This window comes from Salvelinus alpinus, chromosome 18 (genome assembly GCF_045679555.1).
Source record: "Salvelinus alpinus chromosome 18, SLU_Salpinus.1, whole genome shotgun sequence".
NCBI lineage: Eukaryota > Metazoa > Chordata > Actinopteri > Salmoniformes > Salmonidae > Salvelinus > Salvelinus alpinus.
This window is the reverse complement of record NC_092103.1, coordinates 36,668,111-36,692,892: the sequence shown is the minus strand read 5'-3', so window position 1 is coordinate 36,692,892 and position 24,782 is coordinate 36,668,111. Positions and strand designations below refer to the sequence as shown.

The following is a 24,782-nucleotide window of genomic DNA, read 5'->3' as shown; positions in this document are numbered from 1 at the left end:
GAGCTAAGACAACAACGGGTGAGACAACAACGGGTAAACAGCCAGGACAACAACAACAGGTAAATGGCGATGAATGGGCAGAGAGGGTCAGTTAGCTACACACTGGCCCTGAGTTCAAGGCTGGGGCCAACAGATAAACAAAATGAAGTACCGTGTTAATGAACAGTCCAGCAGGCATCAGCTGTGTAGCCGAGCGATCATATGGTCCAATGAGCAGCAAAGATGAGACAGGGAGCTGTTCGGTAGTTGATTACTACGTAAGGCGAGCGGGAGACACGGCATTCAGGAAGCTAGCAGGCTGGGGCTAGCAGATGGATCAACACCAACATCCACGATGAGGAGGCCGGTTGAGCGCACATCGGCCGAATTACGTCAGCAGACCAGTAGTGATGGATCGGCGGGGCTCGTGTTGACAAAGGGTCCAGGCCAATTGGCAAGAGAGCTATTTTAGTTGGTGTACTTCGTTTGCTAGTCGGGAAATGGGACAAGCTCGAGGCTAGCTGATGCATGCTTCTGGGCAAGGGCGTTAGCCACAGTAGCAACTAGCTAGCTGCGAAGATCCGGTGTGATGGTCCAGAGCTTGCGGCAGGAATCCGGTGATGTAGTGGGGGAAAAAAGCAGTCCGATATGCTCAGGGCTGATATCATGCTGTGCAGACTGGCAGGTATTATCCAGGCTATCTAGGCTAAAGCAGCTGGAGTTCGAGCTAAAAGGTAAAGACCGCTAGCAGTGGCTAACAATGACTGAAAAGCCAGTAGCTAATTAGCTGTCTAGCTCCTGATGGAGGTTTCAGTTATAAGGTCTAAAAAAAATAGCAGATACGTACCACACTGGGTGAGGCGCGTTGCAGGAAGGTATATTTAATTCAAAAATGGAAAAAAGAGACTGAGATATAATGAAATGTACACAAAAAGAAAAAGACAATATTTACATGGGACGAAAACAAGCACGTCTTACTGCTCCGCCATCTTGGTTTTTGTACCAGGCAGTGATGCAACCAGTCAGGATGCTCTCGATGGTGCAGCTATATAACTTTTTGAGGAGCTGAGGATCCATGCCAAATATTTAAAGTCTCCTGAGGGGGAATAGGTTTTGTTGTGCCCTCTTCGTCTTGGTGTGTTTGGACCATGTTAGTTTGTTGGTGATGTGGACACAAAGGAACTTGAAGCTCTCAACCTGCTCCACTACAGCCCCGTCAATGAGAATGGGGGCGTGCTCGGTCCTCTTTTCCCGTAGTCCACAATCATCTCCTTTGTCTTGATCACATTGAGGGATAGGTTGTTGTTCTGGCACCACACGGCCAGGTCTCTGACCTCCTCCCTATAGACTGTCTCGTTGTTGTCTGTGATCAGGCCTACCACTGTTGTGTCATCTGCAAACTTAATGATGGTGTTGGAGTCATGCCTGGCTGTGCAGTCATGAGTGAACAGGGAGTACAGGAGGGGGCTGAGCATGCACCCCTGAGGGGCCCCTGTGTTGAGGATCAGCGTGGCGGAAGTGTTGTTACCTACCCTTACCACCTGGGGGCGGCCCGTCAGGAAGTCCAGGATCCAGTTGCAGAGGGAGGTGTTTAGTCCCAGGGTCCTTAGCTTATTGATGAGCTTTGAGGGCACTACGGTGCTGAACGCTGAGCTGTATTCAATGATTAGCATTCTCACATAGGTGTTCCTTTTGTCCAGGTGGGAAAGGGCAGTGTGGAGTGCAATAGAGATTGCATCATCTGTGGATCTGTTAGAGCGGTATGCAAATTGGAGTGGGTCTAGGGTTTCTGGGATAATGCCGTTGACGTGAGCCATGACCAGCCTTTCAAAGCACTTCATGGCTACAGACGTGAGTGCTATGGGTTGGTAGTCATTTAGGCAGGTTACCTTAGTGTTCTTGGGCACAGGGACTATGGTGGTCTGCTTAAAACATGTTGGTATTACAGACTCGGACAGGGAGAGGTTGAAAATGTCAAGTTGGTAGTTTAATCTTCCGCGTAGGTCATCAATTTTATTTTCCAAAGACTGTACGTTTGCTAGCAGAATGGAAGGCAATTGCACTATGGGACATTAAAGTTGAAACTTGAACAAAATAAATGCGTTAGTCATGCGCGCAGCTAACCACCTCAACCTCATTCATCAACAGGTATAGTCCATCTGCTGTGGAGGTCCCTGACGCAAAGACAATACAGTACTATCACTTGCTCACGTAAGGTCTGCTTGCTTTGTATGAATGCCATTTGGGACTCCTCTTTAGCCCCACTTTTTTCCACAGTATGCACCCACTTCTGTGTCAGTTGTTTCTTAGTCAAAACGCATTACTTTGTATCCTATGATACAAAGCCTGAGGTGGCTTAGAACACACTGCAACAAATGCACACGTAGTACGTACACACACTTACAGGTAACTGCCAAAATAAAGGAAACACTTGAGTAAATGAGGAATACAAAGAATATTGAAAGCAGGTGCTTCCACACAGCTGTGGTTCCTGAGTTATTAAAAAAACAAAAAAAAACAAATTGTATTAGTCCCATGCGCCGAACACAACAGGTGTGGGGCTATGCAAATAGTCTGGGTAGCCATTTGATTAGATGTTCAGGAGTCTTATGGCTTGGGGGTAGAAGCTGTTTAGAAGCCTCTTGGACCTAGACTTGGCGCAGAGAGAACAGTCTATGACTAGGGTGGCTGGAGTCTATTTCTGTTCTTAGTTCTACATTTTTTGAAAGGGGCGTGCTTATTTAAGATGGTGAGGAAAGCCCTTTTAAAGAATAACCAGGGATCCTTTACTGACGCGATGAGGCCAATATCCTTCCAGGATACCGGGCCAGGTCGATTAGAATGGCCTGCTCGCAGAAGTGTTTTAGGGAGCGTTTGACAGTGATGAGGGGTGGTCGTTTGACAGCGGACCCATAGTGGATGCAGGCAATGAGGCAGTGATCGCTGAGATCCTGATTGAAAACAGCAGAGGTGTATTTGGAGGGCAAGTTGGTCAGGATAATATCTATGAGGGTGCCCATGTTTACGGATTTAGGGTTGTACCTGATGGGTTCCTTGATAATTTATGTGAGATTGAGGGCATCTAGCTTAGATTGTAGGACTGCCGGGGTGTTAAGCATGTCCCAGTTTAGGTCACCTAGCAGTACGAACTCTGACGATAGATGGGGGGCAATCAATTCACATATGGTGTCCAGGGCACAGCTGGGAGCTGAGGGGGGTCTATAACAAGCGGCAACAGTGAGGGACTTATTTCTGGAGAGATGGATCTTTAAAAGTAGAAGCTCGAACTGTTTGGGCATAGACCAGAATAGTATGACAGAACTCTGCAGGCTCTCTCTACAGTAGATTGCAATTCCGCCCCCTTAAGCAGTTCTGTCTTGACGGAAAATGTTGTAATTGGGGATGGAATTTTTGGTGGCCTTCCTTAGCCAGGATTCAGACACAGCTAGGACATCAGGGTTGGCGGAGTGTGCTAAAGCAGTGAATAAAACAAACTTAGGGAGCAGGCTTCTGAGGTTAACATGCATCAACCCAAGGCTTTTACGGCTGCAGAAGTCATCAAATAAGAGCGCCTGGAGACACACAGGGCCTGGGTTAACCTCTTCATCACCAGAGGAACAGAGGAGGAGTAGGATGAGGGTACGGCTAAAGGCTATAAGAACTGGTTTTCCAGTGCTTTGGGAACAGAGAATAAAAGGAGCAGATTTCTGGGCGTGGTAGAATGGATTCAGGGCATAGTATACAGACAAGGGTATGGTAGGGTGCGAGTACAGTGGGGGTAAACCTAGCCATTGAGTGACGAGAGGTTTCATCTCTGGAGATGCCTGTTAAGCTAGGTGGGGTCTCTGCATGTGTGTGGGGTGGGACAAGGGGGCTATCTGAGGCATGGCAGGACTAGGGGCGCCACAGTAAAATAAAACAATGAGAGCTGCCCTAAACAACAGTATGCAAGGCATATTGACATTAGAGAAAGGCATAAAGCAATCACAGGTGTTGATTGGGAGAGCTAAGACAACAACGGGTGAGACAACAACGGGTAAACAGCCAGGACAACAACAACAGGTAAATGGCGATGAATGGGCAGAGAGGGTCAGTTAGCTACACACTGGCCCTGAGTTCAAGGCTGGGGCCAACAGATAAACAAAATGAAGTACCGTGTTAATGAACAGTCCAGCAGGCATCAGCTGTGTAGCCGAGCGATCATATGGTCCAATGAGCAGCAAAGATGAGACAGGGAGCTGTTCGGTAGTTGATTACTACGTAAGGCGAGCGGGAGACACGGCATTCAGGAAGCTAGCAGGCTGGGGCTAGCAGATGGATCAACACCAACATCCACGATGAGGAGGCCGGTTGAGCGCACATCGGCCGAATTACGTCAGCAGACCAGTAGTGATGGATCGGCGGGGCTCGTGTTGACAAAGGGTCCAGGCCAATTGGCAAGAGAGCTATTTTAGTTGGTGTACTTCGTTTGCTAGTCGGGAAATGGGACAAGCTCGAGGCTAGCTGATGCATGCTTCTGGGCAAGGGCGTTAGCCACAGTAGCAACTAGCTAGCTGCGAAGATCCGGTGTGATGGTCCAGAGCTTGCGGCAGGAATCCGGTGATGTAGTGGGGGAAAAAAGCAGTCCGATATGCTCAGGGCTGATATCATGCTGTGCAGACTGGCAGGTATTATCCAGGCTATCTAGGCTAAAGCAGCTGGAGTTCGAGCTAAAAGGTAAAGACCGCTAGCAGTGGCTAACAATGACTGAAAAGCCAGTAGCTAATTAGCTGTCTAGCTCCTGATGGAGGTTTCAGTTATAAGGTCTAAAAAAAATAGCAGATACGTACCACACTGGGTGAGGCGCGTTGCAGGAAGGTATATTTAATTCAAAAATGGAAAAAAGAGACTGAGATATAATGAAATGTACACAAAAAGAAAAAGACAATATTTACATGGGACGAAAACAAGCACGTCTTACTGCTCCGCCATCTTGGTTTTTGTACCAGGCAGTGATGCAACCAGTCAGGATGCTCTCGATGGTGCAGCTATATAACTTTTTGAGGAGCTGAGGATCCATGCCAAATATTTAAAGTCTCCTGAGGGGGAATAGGTTTTGTTGTGCCCTCTTCGTCTTGGTGTGTTTGGACCATGTTAGTTTGTTGGTGATGTGGACACAAAGGAACTTGAAGCTCTCAACCTGCTCCACTACAGCCCCGTCAATGAGAATGGGGGCGTGCTCGGTCCTCTTTTCCCGTAGTCCACAATCATCTCCTTTGTCTTGATCACATTGAGGGATAGGTTGTTGTTCTGGCACCACACGGCCAGGTCTCTGACCTCCTCCCTATAGACTGTCTCGTTGTTGTCTGTGATCAGGCCTACCACTGTTGTGTCATCTGCAAACTTAATGATGGTGTTGGAGTCATGCCTGGCTGTGCAGTCATGAGTGAACAGGGAGTACAGGAGGGGGCTGAGCATGCACCCCTGAGGGGCCCCTGTGTTGAGGATCAGCGTGGCGGAAGTGTTGTTACCTACCCTTACCACCTGGGGGCGGCCCGTCAGGAAGTCCAGGATCCAGTTGCAGAGGGAGGTGTTTAGTCCCAGGGTCCTTAGCTTATTGATGAGCTTTGAGGGCACTACGGTGCTGAACGCTGAGCTGTATTCAATGATTAGCATTCTCACATAGGTGTTCCTTTTGTCCAGGTGGGAAAGGGCAGTGTGGAGTGCAATAGAGATTGCATCATCTGTGGATCTGTTAGAGCGGTATGCAAATTGGAGTGGGTCTAGGGTTTCTGGGATAATGCCGTTGACGTGAGCCATGACCAGCCTTTCAAAGCACTTCATGGCTACAGACGTGAGTGCTATGGGTTGGTAGTCATTTAGGCAGGTTACCTTAGTGTTCTTGGGCACAGGGACTATGGTGGTCTGCTTAAAACATGTTGGTATTACAGACTCGGACAGGGAGAGGTTGAAAATGTCAAGTTGGTAGTTTAATCTTCCGCGTAGGTCATCAATTTTATTTTCCAAAGACTGTACGTTTGCTAGCAGAATGGAAGGCAGTGGGGGTTTATTCGATCGCCTACGAATTCTCAGAAGGCAGCCCGCCCTCCGGCCACTTTTTCTCCGCCTTCTCTTGACGTAAATGACTGGGATCTGGGCCTGTTCCCGGGAAAGCAGTATGTCATTCACATCGGCCTCCTCGGATTTGTTAAAGAAAAAAAAGGATTCTGCCAGTTTGTGGTGAGTAATGCAGTTCTGATGTATAGACGATATTTTCGGTCATAAGAGAAAAAAAACAAGCAAAAAACACAATAGGAACACGTAAAATAGGAACAAGTAAAACGTCAGCCTTCTTCTCTGGCGCCATCTTAATTAAGCAATCAGCATCCCATCAAATTAAAGTGTGTGTGTGTCAGTCACCAGATCTCAACACAATTAAACACTTATGGGAGATTATGGATCGGCGCCTGAGACAGCGTTTTCCCCCACCAACAAAACACCAAATGATGGAATTTCTGGTGGAAGAATGGTATAGATTTCCAGACACTTGCAGAATCTATGCCAAGGTGTATTGAAGCTGTTCTGGTGGCTCGTGGTGACCCAATGCCTTATTAAGACACTTTATGTTGGTGTTTCCATTATTTTGGAAGTTACCTGTTCATCATGAGCACACCTTTATCATAATCAATGTTAGAACCATGCCCAGAGACGAACAACAAAACACATCATAACCGCATAAACATAACAGCGGGCCGTGAGCCACTCAGGAGAAATACAACCACATCATTCAGGGCTATCAACAGTCAGATCCAGACAACACAGCCCTGGAGGCCTGCCAATTTGGGCCGTTAGGGCCAATTAGGTAGACTCACCATGGGCGTGGTCAGCGAGGCATGTCCACTCAGGTAGGAGGAGCTAGAAACCAATAGGCTGAGGCCTAGGCCAGAGCCCGCCTCCTCTGCCGCCACCACCAATGGCAGCTGGAGGTGGCATGACAGAGAGGAGGATGAGGAGGAAGAGGGGGAGGAAGAGTGGGAGGCCTGAGGAGGAGAGGAAGGAGAAAATGGAAAAACAAAGGAATGGGGAAAGACAGATAAGAAGAAAGAGACAGCAGTGAGAATAGGGAGCAAAAAGGAATAGGGGAAGAAAATGAAGAAAAAAATACATGAAAGAGATTAAGAAGAGACAAAGAAAGAAAAGTAGTAAAGTTTATTACCCTAGATATAGAGCAGATGGAGCAGCCATTTTAGAACCAGAGACAGAAAAGAGAGTTAAGCAGAGGACAGCACCAGTAATGATGGTGACTGTCAGACATGCAGAAATCTACCACAGAAGAAGGGAATCAATGGAGAAAGGAGAAGACTCCTTGTTGCTGACACTGAACATGAATCCAGTGTAATTAGTTCAGCCACACGGTCAGCAAAAGTCAAAGGTCATCATTAGGGGTCAGAAGCTTAGAAGTCACCAAATAGTCCAGACACCTGCATTCGCTCACAGTATTCAGATCTGACTGTGGCACGCTAAACCTACCAAGCTCTCATGGTCTGATTACGGTCCAAACTCTACAGCTTCAAACAAACCAGGTCAACTACAAGGCCCAAAACACACTTGAAATATGATTCTCCTCCCCCATCAGTCTTCTTATCTGACTGGCACTGGCAGACCGTCAAAATGACATTTTTTTCACAAAGCCGTGTAAATCCTGTGGCTTATTGGACAAGAGGAATAGGATGAGGAGGTAAACAGGCTTTTCCCACCCGGGCCTCGACCTCATTAAGTCCACTACACCACCAGCCAAGATTACCAGGCGAGAGAGAGGATGAGGACATGGAGGAGAGAGAGAGAGAGGGAGGAGGATATGGAGGAAAGAGAGAGGGAGGAAAGAAATACAGTTGGAGGAAAATAATACTTTACAACAGAAATCATCAAAATAAAAGTCTGGAAAGTGTTAAAATATAGAGTTGTTAGTGGACGGCAGAAGACCACAGACGGTCTCTCTCAGTGGCGTCCTACTGTATGAAGTGACGTCTGCTTACTGTTAGGGCTGGGGGCTGATTCTATATGTATTGCGATTCTATACTGTGATTTTATTGTGATTCGATGTTCCAAACATATTGCTAAACACATGTCTCCTGCAGAGGGACAAGAGAGAGCCATGAGAACACAAGTTTTGATCAGTCATGAACATAAAAGTGCTGAAAACAAATTGGCTCCCTATTTAAAAAGAAGATGGAGAACAAGCTATGAAGGAAAAATAAAACCAACTGGCTGGAATGGAATAGATGAAACGGTATCAAACACATCAAACATATGGAAACCACATGTTTGACTCTGTTCCATTTATACTATTACAGACATTACAATGAGCCCGTCCTCCTATAGCTCCTCCCACCAGCCTCTGCTAGCCTCTACCCAGGTCTAGTCTGACAAATCAAATGACACTTGTCTAACTGGTGACACCATAAAGGTTTTATCTCTACAGGTTAATGCATAGTCTAACCTTACCACTTACCACTTGACACCTCAATCCCCAGTTATGTTGAACCAATCCCCATTAACCTGAAAATCGATCTGACCTCCCTAGCCCCTCCCCCACAGCTCTCCCCTCTATAGACTGATTGACCGAGAAAAAGAGAAAAATGAGAGAGCAAGAGAAGAAAAAAACAAGAGAACGAGAGACTAGGCAGACTGAACCAAACCTCTGGACTCTTGTCCTTTCCAGCCAACCAGCCTATAACCAACCTGACGAGTACAAATGACCTCAGAGAGTTTTTCTTCTAGGTCGTGTTCAAAAAGGACTGAAACAGAGAGGGTCCAATAAGAAAGGTCCCTTTTCCTTTCCTGTTGCACGTTTTAAAACATTTTCCATCACATGCCCTAATGAACACGACCCTGCTCTACATTGACACGTGTTCTGGTTGCAAATGACCTATAGACAGTCAACTGTCTTCTGGGGGGGTCATACAGCATAAATGACCCCAGTGAAAATCCGACGCCTCACCTTTGACCCCTAGGCAACTAATGTTGCACGACCATGACCTCACTGTTTTGGTTTCACCACATGGGGTTAAACTTTCACCTTTTAGATTACCATGCTTAATTGTTGACATGGAACTAAGTTAGAAGTGTTAAATCATTAACCTTCAACCCCTACGAGTAAAACATTTAACCATTCAGCACTCAACCATGACCACATGGATGTCCACCTGGAGAGGAGACATCACACAAAGAACCTTGGGCCCCGATTCTTCACACTTTTCCCGTAGTGTGCACTGGCACGCTCCACCTTCATAACCAATGCATCAATCTCTAGTGTCCTTCTGAAACAAGACCTCTACAGAGGATTGAGAAATTCTGAGGTGGTGTAGCCAATAAGGGCTCCCAGAATGTTTGAGTGGGGGGTGAAGACTTGAGGGTGATCATACACACTCACCAGCTGCCTCTGCTTGGGGGGCAGGGCGGGGGGCGGGAAGAGGGGTATGGGAAGGGGTTCGTGGACCGAGTCGGTGCTACTGAAGGAGTCGTTGAGGCCGTAGACGTCCTGGAAGCGTTTGTTCCTCTGCTCATAGATGCTCTCATTCTGTGGGGTCTGGTAGAACACTGAGGGCTGGGGCTCTGAGTAGTCCTCCACAAACTGCATGTACGCCAGGACTGGAGGGAGATTACATAGCAGGAGATTAAAAGTGATTCAAGTGAAACGTTAAACACGCACACTACCAGCCTCAATTTTCTTTCCCTCCATCTCTTCCAGTCCTATCCCTTCCTTTCTCCAGCACACCCCCCCCCCCTCTCCATCTCTCCCTCTGCCACTCACCGTGCTTGCTCCTCTTCTCAGGCAGTGGCGGTGGACTAGAGGGCAGGTCGGCGCTCTCGCTAGCCAGGTACTGGGCCACGAACACCCCCCCGTTGCTCTGGGGCATGGGCGAGTTGGGAGTGAAGAGGGGCGTGGGGTGCAGCAGCTCCTCCTCCGACAGGTTATCGTATTGGGAAGGGGACCTCTCGTTGAGGGGCCCCCCCGAGGAGCCACACCCGTCCTGATAGGGTGAAACCTGGGAGCTGCGCCGCTTCTTCTGGGGTAATGCTGGAGGAGCACTGATGCGGGATGGTTGTAAGGGGATGATGTGGGAACCGGGCTGGGGTGTCCAGTACTCAGACTGGGGTGGGTGGGGTTGTTGGTGGTGGGGGGCGGGTGGTGACCTGAACCGGGGGTGAGGAGGCACGGGAGAGGAGCACTCACTGTGGGACTCGGGGAGGGGGGACAGGGACATGACCCCTGAGGGGGTGGCAGTGGAGGGCAGGTGGGTGTCCCCTGTGAAGACAGCGAGGTCCTGGTGGAGGAAGTCATAGTCGGGGTCGTAACTCTCTGTGTTGTCTGGAGAAAAATATATATGTTTTTACTGTCAAATACACCAGATAGGTGCAGTGAAATGTGTTGTAAAAGAGAGAGACAAGAGGTTAGAGAGGGGGACATTTGTAGAGAAAATAACAAGTGCTTGTGGTTAGGTGAGGCTGTTGACATGTAAAGTGGGTGTTTGTTCAGTCTATGTATTTTTGTCCATCTTTACTAAAACAATTGTGTGCATTCTATTGTGTGTATTTTCATTTTGTGCGAGAAAGTATGCACATGTTCAAAAATGTGTGTGTTTTTCTATTTCAGTACAGACAGTGTATAAAGATCAACCGTGACTATGATGACTGTCTAATTGTATGTATATGTGTTTGTGCCCCTACCCAGTGTCTCACAGCTAGTATTTCTGGAGCACTGTCCACTGTCCTGTTCCATGGAGCAGAGCTGCTCTTCAGACCTGCTGAGCTTCCCCATGCTGCTGTAGGGCGAGAGGCGCGGAGAGTCACACCCATACGACTGGCTGCCCCCCGAGAAACGCCTCTGGAGGAACTCCTGCTCATAGTCCTGCTGCTACACACACAGACAGACAGAGACAAAGACAAAGACAGACAGAGACAGGCACATATACACAGACAGACAATCAAAGAAGAAACCAGTGAAGTCTGCTACACAATCAGTTTCATCAAACAATAGAAAACTTTGTGGATATATGATCCAGTGATGGCCGGCCTAATCAAGTCTGATTTAGTCAGTCACTAGTTATGTATCCATCACTGTATCACGTTATTTCACTATAGTCTGGTAATCCACCCTGATCATACTCTGATGCAGATGATCTATAGTAGACCAGTGTACAAGATCACAGTATTACTATCGAGTAAGTGGGTGTTATTCAACCATAACCCTTGGTGTGGGTTGGTGGTACCTGTCTGTGGACGCTGCAAGGCAGGCTGGAGCCGCGGCTCATGGGGGCCACCACTGCCACCCGAGTGGGCGACGAGGCCGACTGACGTTTCTTTGGGGGCAAAGCTGGAGGAGGACTGGAGAGAGAGAAGTAGGACAATCAGTGAGAAGAGGTTTTTAGGCTTCTGATACCCAACCAGGCGGACAAATAAAACACACAGTTTACTGTTCCTTGAGCAAGATTGTGAGATATGACACTGAGGGGTTGTTATGGTCAGCATTTCCTGCTTAATGCCTCTTTTTCGATCACCTCTGGAGTAGCACAAACAGAAGTTGGGCTTTCCAGGTTATCACACTGCAATCATCACAAGTCAATGGCAGATTTAAAGGCACAACATAAAATCAGCAGGTCAAGGATACATGTGGGACCATGACTGGGAAAGTGATGACAGTTATGATATGTACAAACCAAACAGATACATATATGAATGTTTATATGACATCATTGGTACACACTCATGCACCAAGCTTTCTCCTGATTGGATAAGGGCTTCATTGTACGGCGTGATGCAATGACGCATAATTAGGAACTCAAGCATGCAAGACAAGACACTCCACCAATCAGGCACTCAACCTATCAAGACTCTTCCGGGACGGGATTGGACAGTTATTAAGGAAGCAGGATGTCACAATGCAGGGGGATGACCCTACTGGCTAACGTACGTGTCAGTCTTTGTGGATCTCCGTTGGCCAGCGAAAGTGGGGTCAGTAGCCAAGTGTGCTCTGTTCCCAGGACAACATGGAGAGAGGGATGGAAAGTAGATAAAGAGAGTGAAAGAGAGAGAGGAAGAAAAAGTAAGAGACAGACAGCAGTGCACCTCAAAAGCCTAGTAGTAGTAGTATTCAAGGTTTTGATCTAATCTTCCGGCCAAGTCCAAGGCCTATTGATTTTTCATAGCTCCACTTCCTTAAGCCCACAGAAAATGAATGCCTGTCTACCACCTTCCGTTTCGCCACCTCTTATGACGACCCTTTTTCCACTAAAGAGGAGAAGGCCATCTAGGCCAGTGGTTCCCAAACTTTTTATAGTCCCGTACCCCTTCGAACATTCAATCTCCATACTCCCTCTAGCACCAGGGTCAGCGCACTCTCAAATGTTGTTTTTGCCATCATTGTAAGCCTGCCACACACACTATACAATATATTTATTACACATAAGAATGAGTGTGAGTTTGTCGTCACAACCCGGCTCATGGGAAGTGATGAAGAGCTCTTATAGGACCAGGGCAGAAAATATAACAATAATCAATAATTTTGCTCTTTATTTAGCCATCTTACATATAAAACCTTATTTGTTCATCAACAATTGTGAATAACTCACCACAGGTTAATGAGTAGGGTGTGCTTGAAAGGATGCACATAACTCTGCAATGTTGGGTTGTATTGGAGAGAGTCTCAGTCAAATAATTTTCAACACAGTCTGTGCCTGTATTTAGTTTTCATGCTAGTGAGGGCCGAGAATCCACTCTCACATAGGTACGTGGTTGCAAAGAGCATCAGTGTCTTAACAGCGCGATTTGCCAAGGCAAGAAACTATGAGCGCAGCCCTATCCAGAAATCTGGCAGTGGCTTCTAATTAAATTACATTTTCACAGAACCGCTTGTTGCAATTTCGATGAGGCTCTTGTTCAGATATGGTTAAGTGGACTGTGGGCAGTGCATGAAAGGGATAACGAACCCAGTTGTTTGTGTCGTCCGTTTCGGGAAAGTACCTGTGTAATTGCGTACCCAGCTCACTCAGGTGCTTCGCTATATCACATTTGACATTGTCCTTAAGCTTTAGTTCATTTGCACACAAAAAAAATCATACAATGATGGAAAGACCTGTGTTGTCCTTGTTAATGCAGACAGAAAAGAGCTCCAACTTCTTAATCATCGCCTCAATTTTGTCCCGCACATTGAATATAGTTGGGGGAGAGTCCCTGTAATGCTAGATTCAGATCATTCAGGCGAGAAAAAACATCACCCAGATAGGCCAGTCGTGTGAGAAACTCGTCATCATGCAAGCGGTCAGGCAAGTAAAAATTATGGTCAATAAAGAAAACTTTAAGCTCGTCTCTCAATTCAAAAAAACGTGTCAATACTTTGCCCCTTGACAACCAGCGCACTTCTGTATGTTGTGAAAGCGTTACATGGTCGCTGCCCATATCATTGCATAATGCAGAAAATACACAAGAGTTCAGGGGCCTTGCTTTAAAAAAGTTAACCATTTTCACTGTAGTGTCCAAAACATCTTTCAAGCTGTCAGGCATTCCCTTGGCAGCAAGAGCCTCTCTGTGGATGCTGCAGTGTACCCAAGTGGCGTCGGGAGAAACTGCTTGCACGCCCGTTACCACTCCACGTTGTCTCCCTGTCATGGCTTTTGCGCCATCAGTACAGACACCAACACATCTTGACCACCAAAGTCCATTTGATGTCACAAAGCTGTCCAGTACTTTAAAAATATCCTCTCCTGTTGTCCTGGTATCCAGTGGTTTGCAGAAGAGGATGTCTTCCTTAATTGACCCCCCATAAACGTAACGTACATATACTAGGAGCTGTGCCATGCTCGGCACCTCTGTTAACTCATCCAGCTGTAACACATATAATTCACTGGCTTGTATGCAACGCAGTAATTGTTTCAAAACATCTCCTGCCATGTCACTGATGCGTCATGAAACAGTGTTGTTTGATGAAGGCATTGTCTGTATAGTTTTTTTGGGGCCTTTTCCCCCAGCATTATCCCAGCCATATCCGCGGCAGCAGGAAAAATTAAGTCCTCCACAATAGCATGGGGCTTGCCTGTCCTAGCCACTCGGTAGCTCACCATATAAGACGCTTCTAGCCTTCTTATTAATGGTATCTGTTGCTTTTATACATGTCTTACTACTCGAAAGTTGTCTTTATTCCCACTCAAAAAAACCCTGTGGCTTATTTTTCAAATTGTCATGTTTCGTTTCTAAATGTCTGCGCAAGAGTGAATGTTTCCCGCGAGAGAGTAATGGTTAATGTGATTGGTGTTAATTATTTGACTAGGCTACCTGTATTTGACATCGTGTTATTTCGCTGAACACTAGATGGTTTCATTTTATTTTTGGCAGTGAAACGAGGCTACTCAGGCGAGAGAAAAACTCACCCAAATGTATTGCCCTGTTGAAAATAAATGTACTTGTTTGAAAATGTGAATCACATTTTTATTTGGCGTACCCCCAATGGCATTGTGCGTCCCCCAGTTTGGGAATACCTGGTCTAGACTTCAGAAAGTATTCACACCCCTTGACCTTTTCCACATTTGATGTTACGAATTGAGATTAAAATAGATTTAATTGTCTTTTTTTTTTTTTTTTATCTACACATGTATTTATTTATTTTTGATGAATGGAATAAATAAAAAATATATATATCTTGATTAGATAAGTATTCAACCCCCTTTGGCAGCAATTACAGTCTTTTTGAGTAAGTCTCTAAGAGATTTTCACACTTGGATAGTACAATATTTGCCCATATTCTTTTTTAAACTCTTCAAGATCTGTCAAGTTGGTTGTAGATCATTGCTAGACAGCCAATCTCAAGTCTTGCCATAGATTTTCAAACTGATTTAGGTCAAAACCTTAACTAGGCCACTCAAGAACATTCAATGTTGTCTAGGTAAGCAACTCCAGTTTATATTTGGCTTTGAGTTTCAGGTTATTGTCCTCCTGAAAGGTGAACTTGTCTCCCAGTGTCTGGTGGAAAACAGACTGAACCAGGTTTTCCTCTAGGATTTTGCCTGTGCTTAGCTCTTTTCCACCCCCCCCCAAAAAAACTCCCTAGCCCTTGACGATGATGAGCATATCCATAACACGATGCAGCCACCACCATGCTTGAAAATATGAAGAGTGGTAGTCAGTGATGTGTTTGCCCCAAACATAATGCTTTGATTCAAGACAAAGTTAATTTCTTTGCCACACTTTTTGCAGTAATACTTTAGTGCCTTATTGCAAACAGGATGCATGTTTGAGTTTTTTTCTTTCTGCACAGGCTTCCTTATTTTTACTCTCATTTAGGTTAGTATTGTGGAGTAACTACAATGTTGTTGATCCATCCTCAGTTTTCTGCTATCACAGCCATTAAACTAACTTCCTCTCCAGCAACTGAGTTAGGAAGGACGCCTGTATCTTTGTAGTGACTGGGTGTATTGATACACCATCCAAAGTGTAATTAATAATAATGCTCAAAGGGATATTCACTGTCTGCTTTAATTATTTTTACCCATCTAACAATAGATGCCCTTCTTTGCGAGGCATTGGAAAACCTCCCTGGTCATTGTGGTTGAATCTGTGTTTGAAATTCACTGCTTGACTGAGGGACCTTACAGATAATTGTATGTGTGGGGTACAGAGATGAGGTAGTCATTCAAAAATAATTTTAGACACTATTATTGCACACAGTGAGTCCACGCAACTTATTATGTGACTTGTTAAGCAAATGTTTACTCTTGAACGTATTTAGTCTTGCCATAACAAAGGGGTTGAATACTTAAAAATAAAAAGATCCACTTTGACATTGTGGGAAATTCTGTGTATGTGGATCAGTGGCACAACATCTCAATTTAATCCATTTAAAAATGTTAAATTCAGGCTGTAACAACAAAATGTGGACAAAGTCAAGGTGTGTGAATAATTTCTGAAGGCACTGTATGTTGTAGATTAATAGAATTCCTCTTTAAGATAAAAGTTTTCTACCAAATTTGTTTGAAAATTATGGATAAAGAGACTACAGCCCTGGTCAAAAGAAGTGCACTACACAGGGAATAGGGTGCTATTTGCGAGATACCATGACATGTTTCAGACTCAATTAGACCTAATTCATAAATAGACCCTGACCTCATGTCAATCAAAAATGATTAATGCTGACTTGCATCAACATTTCAGTTTATCTACACTTCACCTCCTCTCTGGCAGATTTCTAAAATAAAACATTCAGAAGGTCTCATGCAACAGCACCAAAAATGATTTATGCTGACCAGCACAAACGTTTCAGTTTTATCTTCACTTCACTTCCTCTTTGGCAGAATTCTAAAAAGAAAAAGCTTCCAGAAGTGCTCACGCAACAGCACCACAGAAGCGGTCACTTACACCATGTGGCACTGGACCGCTTCTGCTTTTTTTCTGACTACAGACACTCGAGACTGCAGGTTCCTTCTCATTACTGTGGCAGGGGGGAACTTCTCTTTCCACTGGGAACTTACAGTAACAAACATGACCGCTTTAAGACAGTCAGAAACAGGAACTTGAAAGCGATTGAATGACAATTTCACTCATTGAAATCAGTGTGCGACAACTCATACAGAGAGTGAAATATTATTTGTTTTTGTTTCACTAAGGTAAAGCGAGTCTAAGCGGGACAGTACTGAAAAACCACTCTCACGCTACATGGGTGCATCTCAATAGTCTCAAGTAGCTTCATCTCCTTATTTCTTCCAAGTTAAAGAAATATCTCACTCAAAATATCTGGAAGAAGCCAATTCAATGAATTGCAGATGAGGACAGGGCGATGAGAAGATGAAGCCCTACACAACTGAAAATGTTGAATACACCATATTTAAGACCCAGGGGAAAACTCTGGGCCCTAAAACTAAAAGGCCCTAAAGATTCGGTCTGGTCTAGTGGGCCCTGGTGCATACTATTGGTATGCCACTGTCGATTATATCCAAAGATGGAGTCCAGTGTTCCTCACCTGAGTGCATCCATTTTCAGGCCAGGGAGGGGGGGTTTGGGCGGAGCTACGTCCTCCTCTGCCATGTCCGTCACAGCCTCGGTGAGCGGGGTCTTACTCAGGATCTCCCTCTCCCGTTCTGTCAGTGGCAACTCTGACCTGCTGGGAACAGCAGTGTGTGTGACAGAGATAGACTGACAGGAAAAAGTCTGGTGTATGTAGGGTTGTTTGTGTGCGTTCACTCACCTCTCTGGTGTAGTGACAGGTGGTGGTGGGGGTTTGTTGGGTATGGTGGGGGAGGGTTGCTCCTGTTTCTCTATGGTGAGTTTGACCAGCTCCTGTTAGAACAACAACTTCAATGTGTACAGTATACTGTTTTCAATCAGATTAAGATGTTTTCATTATATAATTTAGACAAAAACTGAGTGGTCAGAGAGCAGACCTGGGTCAAATACATTCAGTTGGAAAGAATTTTGAAGTATTTGCACTTTCGGGACCATTCCATTTGGTGCCATTGTACGAGGCAAGCTAACCAAACCACAGCATACGTATTTGAAAGTAGGCCTATTTGACAAATGTATTTGCCCCAGCTCGGCAAGGGAGAAACAGACACTATGACCCTCTCTGAGAGCCGTGGAAAGCTGCAAGCTATCGTTTCACAGACCCACCGACTGTCCCTCTTACCTTGACCCCATCCAGGACGGCTTTGATGACTGTCGTGACCGCGACCACGTTGTCCTTGTCATCAAGGTCGATGCCGTCCAGCATGACGTGGTCGGACCAGCGGATCAGGTTGGCAAGGCTCTGGTACACCCGGTTGTGACACGACGACACAGCCGAACTGAAGAGAAAGGAGAGAAGTGACAGTAAATGACAGGAAGGAAGAGATGGACAGAAAGGGGAGGCTGAGATTGGGGGGGGTGGAAAAGCAAATGGAGAAAAAGGGGGAGGGCGTAGAACAGTAGAGTGATGGCAGGATTACAGGGAAGAGGTAAGGAAGGATGGAAACAGAGAATGGAAGAGGGGAACAGAGAATGGAAGAGGGGAACAGAGAATGGAAGAGGGGAACAGAGAATGGAAGAGGGGAACAGAGAATGGAAGAGGGGAACAGAGAATGGAAGAGGGGAACAGAGAATGGAAGAGGGGAACAGAGAATGGAAGAGGGGAACAGAGTGGGGGTGTAGGGAAGAGGAGCGAGGGATACAACCTTTAATGTCAGGTTCTATAGATTGAGAATACGGACAACTAGCTAGACTAAAGGACTACATCTCTTCTCCCGCACTGTGACAGCCATATGCGTTAACTCAATGTCTCCCCTGAGGGGATTTATTGAGGAAGTGTGTGTGTGCGCGCGTGTGTGTGACTGGAAAAAGTGTGTTTGTGGTGGTATTAAGTGGAGAATGTGTCTGTGCTGGTTTAGGTGTGAGGTGTCTGTTCTGGTCTAGGTGTATGTGGCTGTGCTGAATGGACCCTTGAGAAACAGTAGGGCGTGGTGGAGGTTCAGACCAGTCACAACACGCTGCAGCTGATTCACAACTCTGGAATATCCCTCCTGTCTCTACAGGATACAGCTCAGAGAAATAGCATCTATACAACGGTCCTCCCCATGAGTTTACCAGTCAAATTTCAAGGGTTACAGGTTCCAAGCCTTTTCTATAGATTCTATTTCTATGATACTGCTACAGTAGAGCTAAGGGCTGTATTGGCAAAATGGAGCCTAAGACCGGGGCTAAGGCTCGTGGCCACAATGAACAAACTAAGTGGGCAAGAGGAGAGAGCCAAGCAAAAGACAATTAAGCAATAACAACTGGGGTCATATTAAAGCATCTCAAAGTAGAAGTGCAGCTGATCTAGCATCAGATTTGATTTTTAGATCACATTGAATAAGATTACATGGACAATGAGGACCTGATCCTAGATCCGAGTCTATTCTAAGACACTTTATGTCTAAGAAACTTTATGAATACAGGCACTGGACCCAGGTGGTTCCAGAAGCAGAGGTGTAGGACTTGAGTCCCTGAGGCGGGTTGTGATCTCGGACGGTTGTCACCAACCTTTTCCGAGCCAAGATCAGTTTCTGAGTCAAAACGCAGGCTGAGATCTATCGCTCAGAATTTAAAAAACAAGACATGAAAAACATAAGCCTATGCAACATTAAAACCAGTTCTGTAGCAATGAGGTGTGTGCAGTAGGCGATAGGCCCAATACAATGCTTGAATTTCCCTGCCAATGGCATTGCAATGTTGTTCTTCTCAGATGTTTTTATTATATTTCAAAACTTGAGGTATATGATCACACTGGTATTATAAAACGGGTGGGTCTAATCCTGAATGCTGATTGGTTAAAACCGCAATCCAGCTGGTGTCTATTTTACAAGTTACCACCCGCTAAATCTATGACGTTGAAATGCGTTGTATGACTTGTGGGGCAGAGCTGAGTGAGCATAAATTGAAATAATTTCCTAAATGTTTTATTTTACTGGACTGATGGTGCCTGCATCTGATGGTCAGTCTCAGTGGGGGAAGACTGACCAAAAAGGAGACAACGTCTTCCGGTTGGTGGCGAAAGTCGAGTTAGGAGTAACAAATAATGAAGTGCTATGACCAAAGAACGGGAAATATTCCTTGATATTAAAAAAGACACAAGCCGCTAATAATAACAAAACAAGCCTATTGATACACTTTGTAGCACGAGTGGATAAGAAGAAGCGTGTGGCTCATAAAAGTGTTGAATAAAGTGTTGACAGTGCTGAATAAATAGGAAAACATTAACTCAGTCAGAATAACAGGAGCTCTTTCCAGATATGAAATACCAGAGCACTCGAGATGAACAATCACACTGAAAACTCCAGGAAGCCTGAGGTGATTATGTCTCACCATGATGTCACCAAGTGTAGCTCCTGATGATGTCACAACATCCGTTCTCCTTTTTGAGCAACGTTCCAACAGGACACGTCAAAAGCAGCTAGATAGCAGTTGATGATCAAACCACTTCAATTAGGTTGTTACATAACGTCTTGGGGAATGGAGACACCATTTGTTTACATTATTTTGGGGCAAAACAGCAAGAACATTCTGTGAGGATGTAGTACGCAGCCCATCTCACTAAGGGGCAACATGCCTAGGCTATGACTGGGTAACAATATGTAAGGAATGACCAACGGTCTCCCCTAAATGCTCAAACGTGTATATATGACACAACAAACAACAAAGTGAATAGAAATTTGGTAACAAAAAAACTCACCAAAATAAAAACAAAATACGGTATGATCATATACTGGGCCAAAGATCCCTCACCAATGCTGAATACTAACCAAAGCCCATTTCCTTTTACCTATAGTACCAGTCAAAAGTTTGGATACAACTACTCATTCAAGGGTTTTTCTTTATTTGTACTATTTTCTACATTGTAGAATAATAGTGAAGACATCAAAATTATGAAATAACACATATGGAATCATGTAGTAAAAAAAAAAAGTGTTAGAAGAATCTAAAATCTAAAGTATATTTATATTTGTTTAACTTCTTAGGTATAGGGGGCGACATTTTCACTTTTGGATGAATTTGTGCCCAAATTAAACGGCCTCGTACTCTGTCCTAGATCATATGATATGCATATTATTATTACTATTGGATAGAAAACACTCTGAAGTTTCTAAAACTGTTTGAATTATATCTGTGAGTAAAACAGAACTCATATGGCAGGCAAACTTCCAAACAGGAAGTGAAAATTCTGAAATGGGTCGCTGTGAAAGGCATCGCCTATTCAATTGCCTTATATTTATGGATCTGTATGCACTTCATACGCCTTCCACTAGATGTCAACAGGCAGTAGAACATGGAATGAAGCATATAGCTTCATGTGGGACCGGATGAGAGCCTTTGGAGTGACAAGTCAGGCAGATTGCCAGTTCTTGGCCACGCACAGAGGGCATGTGATGTCTGACTGCACTGCGTTAGATAGACATGAAGAAATGCTCCGTTTGGGACGTTATTGGATATATATGAGAAAAACATCCTGAAGATTGATTCTCAACTGAGTTTGACCAGTTTATTCGACTTGTAATACCACTTTTTGAAGTTTTCGTTCAACGTTTTCGTTCAATTGCGCAAGTGTTTAGACACGTGAACTGCACATGCTAGCCAAAGTTGCTAATTCGACAGAAGTAATGGACATTATAAAACAAAAAAACGATTTATTGTGGAACTAGGATTCCTGGCACTGCATTCTGATGAAAGATCATCAAAGGTAAGGGAATATTTATGATGTTTCGTATTTCTGTTGACTCCAACATGGCGGAGAATGGCTGAGCGCTGTCTCAGATTATTGCATGCTGTGCTTTTTACTAAAGTAATTTTTTTAAATCTAGCACAGCGGTTGCATTAAGAACCAGTGTATCTTTAATTATATGTTAAACATGTATCTTTCATCAAAGTTTATGATGAGTATTTCTGTATTTCACGTTGCTATCTATAATTACTCTCGCTATTTTGGAGCCATTTCTGAACATGGCGCCAATGTAAAACCACGATTTCTGGCTATAAATATGCACATAATCAAACAAAACATAAATGTATTGTATAACATGATGTCATATGACTGTCATCTGATGAAGTTGTTCAAAGGTTAGTGACTAATTGTATCTCTATTTGTGGGTTTTGTGAAAGCTATCTTTCCTGTGAAAAAATGGCTGTGTTTTTTGGGATATGGTGGTGAGCTAACATAAATATATGTTGTGTTTTCGCTGTAAAACATTTTAAAAATCAGACATGTTGGCTGGATTCACAAGATGTTTATCTTTCATTTGCTGTATTGGACTTGTGATTTCATGAAATTATATTATATTATATCCCTGTGGCACTAGGCTAGGCTATGCTAGTCAGCGTTTCTGATGACAGTTATCCCGGATCCGGGATGGGTGGTCCAGAGAGGTTTGTTTAAGTAGCCACCCTTTGCCTTGATGACAGCTTTGCACTCTCTTGGCATTCTCTCAACCAGCTTCACCTGGAATGCTTTTCCAACAGTCTTGAGAGTTCCCACATATGCTGAGCACTTGTTGACTGCTTTTCCTTCACTCTGTGGTCCAACTGATCCCAAACCATTTCAATTGGGTTGAGGTCAGGTGATTGTGGAGGCCAGATCATCTGATGAAGCACTCCATCACTCTCCTTCTTGGTCAAATAGCCCTTACACAGCCTGGAGGTGTGTTTTAGGTCATTGTCCTGTTGGAAAATAAGTGATCGTCCCACTATGTGCAAACCAGATGGGATGGCTTATCGCTGCAGAATTCTGTGGTAGCCATGCTGGTTAAGTGAGCCTTGAATTCAAAATAAATCACAGACAGTGTCACCAGCAAAGCCCCCCCACACCATGCTTCATGGTTGGAAACACACGTGGAGATCATCCGTTTACCTACTCTGCGTCTAACAAAGACACGGCGGTTGGAACCAAAAACCTTACATTTAGACTCATCAGAACAAAGGACAGATTTCCACTGGTCTAATGTCCATTGCTCGTGTTTCTGGGCCCAAGCAAGTCTCTTCTTCTTATTGGTGTCCTTTAGTAGTGGTTTCTTTGCAGCAATTCGACCATGAAGGCCTGATTCATGCAGTCTCCTCTTTCTGACCTAGAATACGTGGACAACTACAAATACCTAGGTATCTGGCTAGACTGTAAACTCTCCTTCCAGACTCATATCAAACATCTCCAATCCAAAATCAAATCTAGAATCGGCTTTCTATTTCGCAACAAATCCTCCTTCACTCACGCCGCAAAACTTACCCTAGTAAAACTGACTATCCTACCGATCCTCGACTTCGGCGATGTCATCTACAAAATAGCTTTCAATACTCTACTCAGCAAATTGGATGCAGTCTATCACAGTGCATTCCTTTTTGTAACCAAAGCGCCTTACACCACCCACCACTGCGACCTGTATGCTCTAGTCGGCTGGCCCTCGCTACATATTCGTCGCCAGATCCACTGGCTCCGCTCCAGGTCATCTATACGTCTATGCTAGGTAAAGCTCTGCCTTATCTCAGCAGCTCACTGGTCACGATAACAACACCCACCCGTAGCACGCGCTCCAGCAGGTATATCTCACTGGTCATCCCCAAAGTCAACACCTCCTTTGGCCGCCTTTCCTTCCAGTTCTCTGCTGCCAGTGACTGGAACGAATTGCAAAAATCGCTGAAGCTGGAGACCCTCACTAACTTTAAACATCAGCTATCTGAGCAGCTAAACAATCGCTGCAGCTGTGCATAGTCGATCTGTAAATAGCCACCCAACCTACTTACCTCATTCCCATATTGTTTTTTTTTTGTTTTTTTTACTTTGCTGCTCTTTTGCACACCATCATCTGCTCATCATCATCTGTTCATCTATCACTCCAGTGTTAATCTGCTAAATTGTAATTACTTTGCTACTATGGCCTATTTATTGCCTTACCTCATGCCATTTGCACACACTTTATATAGACTTTCTTTTTTTTCTACTGTGTTATTGACTGTACGCTTGTTTATTCCATGTGTAACTCTGTGTTGTTGTTTCTGTCGCACTGCTTTGCTTTATCTTGCCCAGGTCGCAGTTGTAAATGAGAACTTGTTCTCAACTAGCCTACCTGGTTAAATAAAGGTGAAATATCTATATATTTTTTTAAACAGTTGATGTTGAGATGGGTCTGTTACTTGAACTCTGTGAAGCATTTATTTGGGCTGCAATCTGAGATGCAGTTAACTCTAATGAACTTACCCTCTGCAGCAGAGGTAACTTTAGGTCTTCCTTTCCAGTGGCGGTCCTCATGAGCGCGAGTTTCATCATAGTGCTTGATGGTTTTTGCGACTGCACTTGAAGAAATGTTCAAAGTTCTTGAAATTTTCCGGACTGACTGACCTTCGTTTCTCTTTGCTTATTTGAGCTGTTCTTGGTCTTTTACCAAATAGGGCTATCTTCTGTATACCACCCCTACCTTGTCACAACACAACTGATTGGCTCAAACTCAAATTAACAAGGCACACCTGTTAATTGAAATGCATTCCAGGTGACTCCCTCATGAAGCTGGTTGAGAGAATGAGTGTACAAAGCTGTCATCAAGGCAAAGGGTGGCTACTTTGAAGAATCTAAAATATATTTTGATTTGTTTAACACTTTTTTTTGTTACTACACGATTCCATGTGTTATTTCATAGTTTTGATGTCTTCACTATTATTCTACAATGTAGAAAATAATAAAAATAAAGAAAAACCCTTGAATGAGTAGGTGTCCAAACTTTTTGAGTGGTACTGCCCATACCATTTTGAACACTAGCCTTTCTCCTCTCCCGTCTCAGCCCACGTACCTGTGTGTTATCCGGGCCTCCACCTGCACCAGAGGTAGAATGGCCTCCAGCACCTTGCTGGCCGAGCCAGGCAGCATCTCCAGCACCTTCTTCTCCACCACCATCTTGTCCACGATGGTTTTGAAGTAGCGCAGCGCGCTCACCACCTCCTTCTCCTGCTCCTCCAGCCGACTCACCTTCTACAGAACAGAAAGAAATAGAATGACACATTCAGCTTGGGTTGTGTTCAGTAGGCACCAAAAGGATGGAAACAGAGTGAAACGGGGAGGTACTATTTGAACTTGTCCAATGAGAAACGCTCAGTCGTTTTCTGTTGCAAAATGGCTCTAATGAACACAATGAAACATGGTAAGCTCGGAGAAAATCAGCTGTCTATGTGACATAATAAAGAGAGCTTCATCCAGGGGTTAAAATTAAAGCACACCTTTTGACGAAAACAACATTGTAATTTATCATTGTCCAAAAATCAAAAAAAAGCATTATATTAAATATAATCCACAT

The 24,782-nt window shown here is 44.6% G+C and overlaps 1 protein-coding gene across 8 annotated transcripts in view; it reads right to left on the bottom strand.

Annotated features, from left to right (window-relative positions):
* rapgef1b (Rap guanine nucleotide exchange factor (GEF) 1b) overlaps positions 1 to 24,782 on the bottom strand; it is a 72,466-nt gene that overhangs the window by 17,654 nt on the left and 30,030 nt on the right. For 3 of the 8 annotated variants that reach the window (XM_071351795.1, XM_071351791.1, XM_071351792.1), the window contains exons 3-11: positions 24,282 to 24,460; positions 17,630 to 17,786; positions 17,192 to 17,283; positions 16,967 to 17,107; positions 11,933 to 11,992; positions 11,232 to 11,346; positions 10,690 to 10,876; positions 9,773 to 10,330; positions 9,392 to 9,609 (exon numbers count right to left, since the gene is read on the bottom strand). In XM_071351795.1, the coding sequence (XP_071207896.1) occupies positions 9,392 to 9,609; positions 9,773 to 10,330; positions 10,690 to 10,876; positions 11,232 to 11,346; positions 11,933 to 11,992; positions 16,967 to 17,107; positions 17,192 to 17,283; positions 17,630 to 17,786; positions 24,282 to 24,460 (1,707 nt within the window). The remainder of the gene's footprint in view (positions 1 to 9,391; positions 9,610 to 9,772; positions 10,331 to 10,689; positions 10,877 to 11,231; positions 11,347 to 11,932; positions 11,993 to 16,966; positions 17,108 to 17,191; positions 17,284 to 17,629; positions 17,787 to 24,281; positions 24,461 to 24,782) is intronic. The other 5 variants (XM_071351794.1, XM_071351793.1, XM_071351799.1 and 2 more) reach the window with 5 other exon arrangements.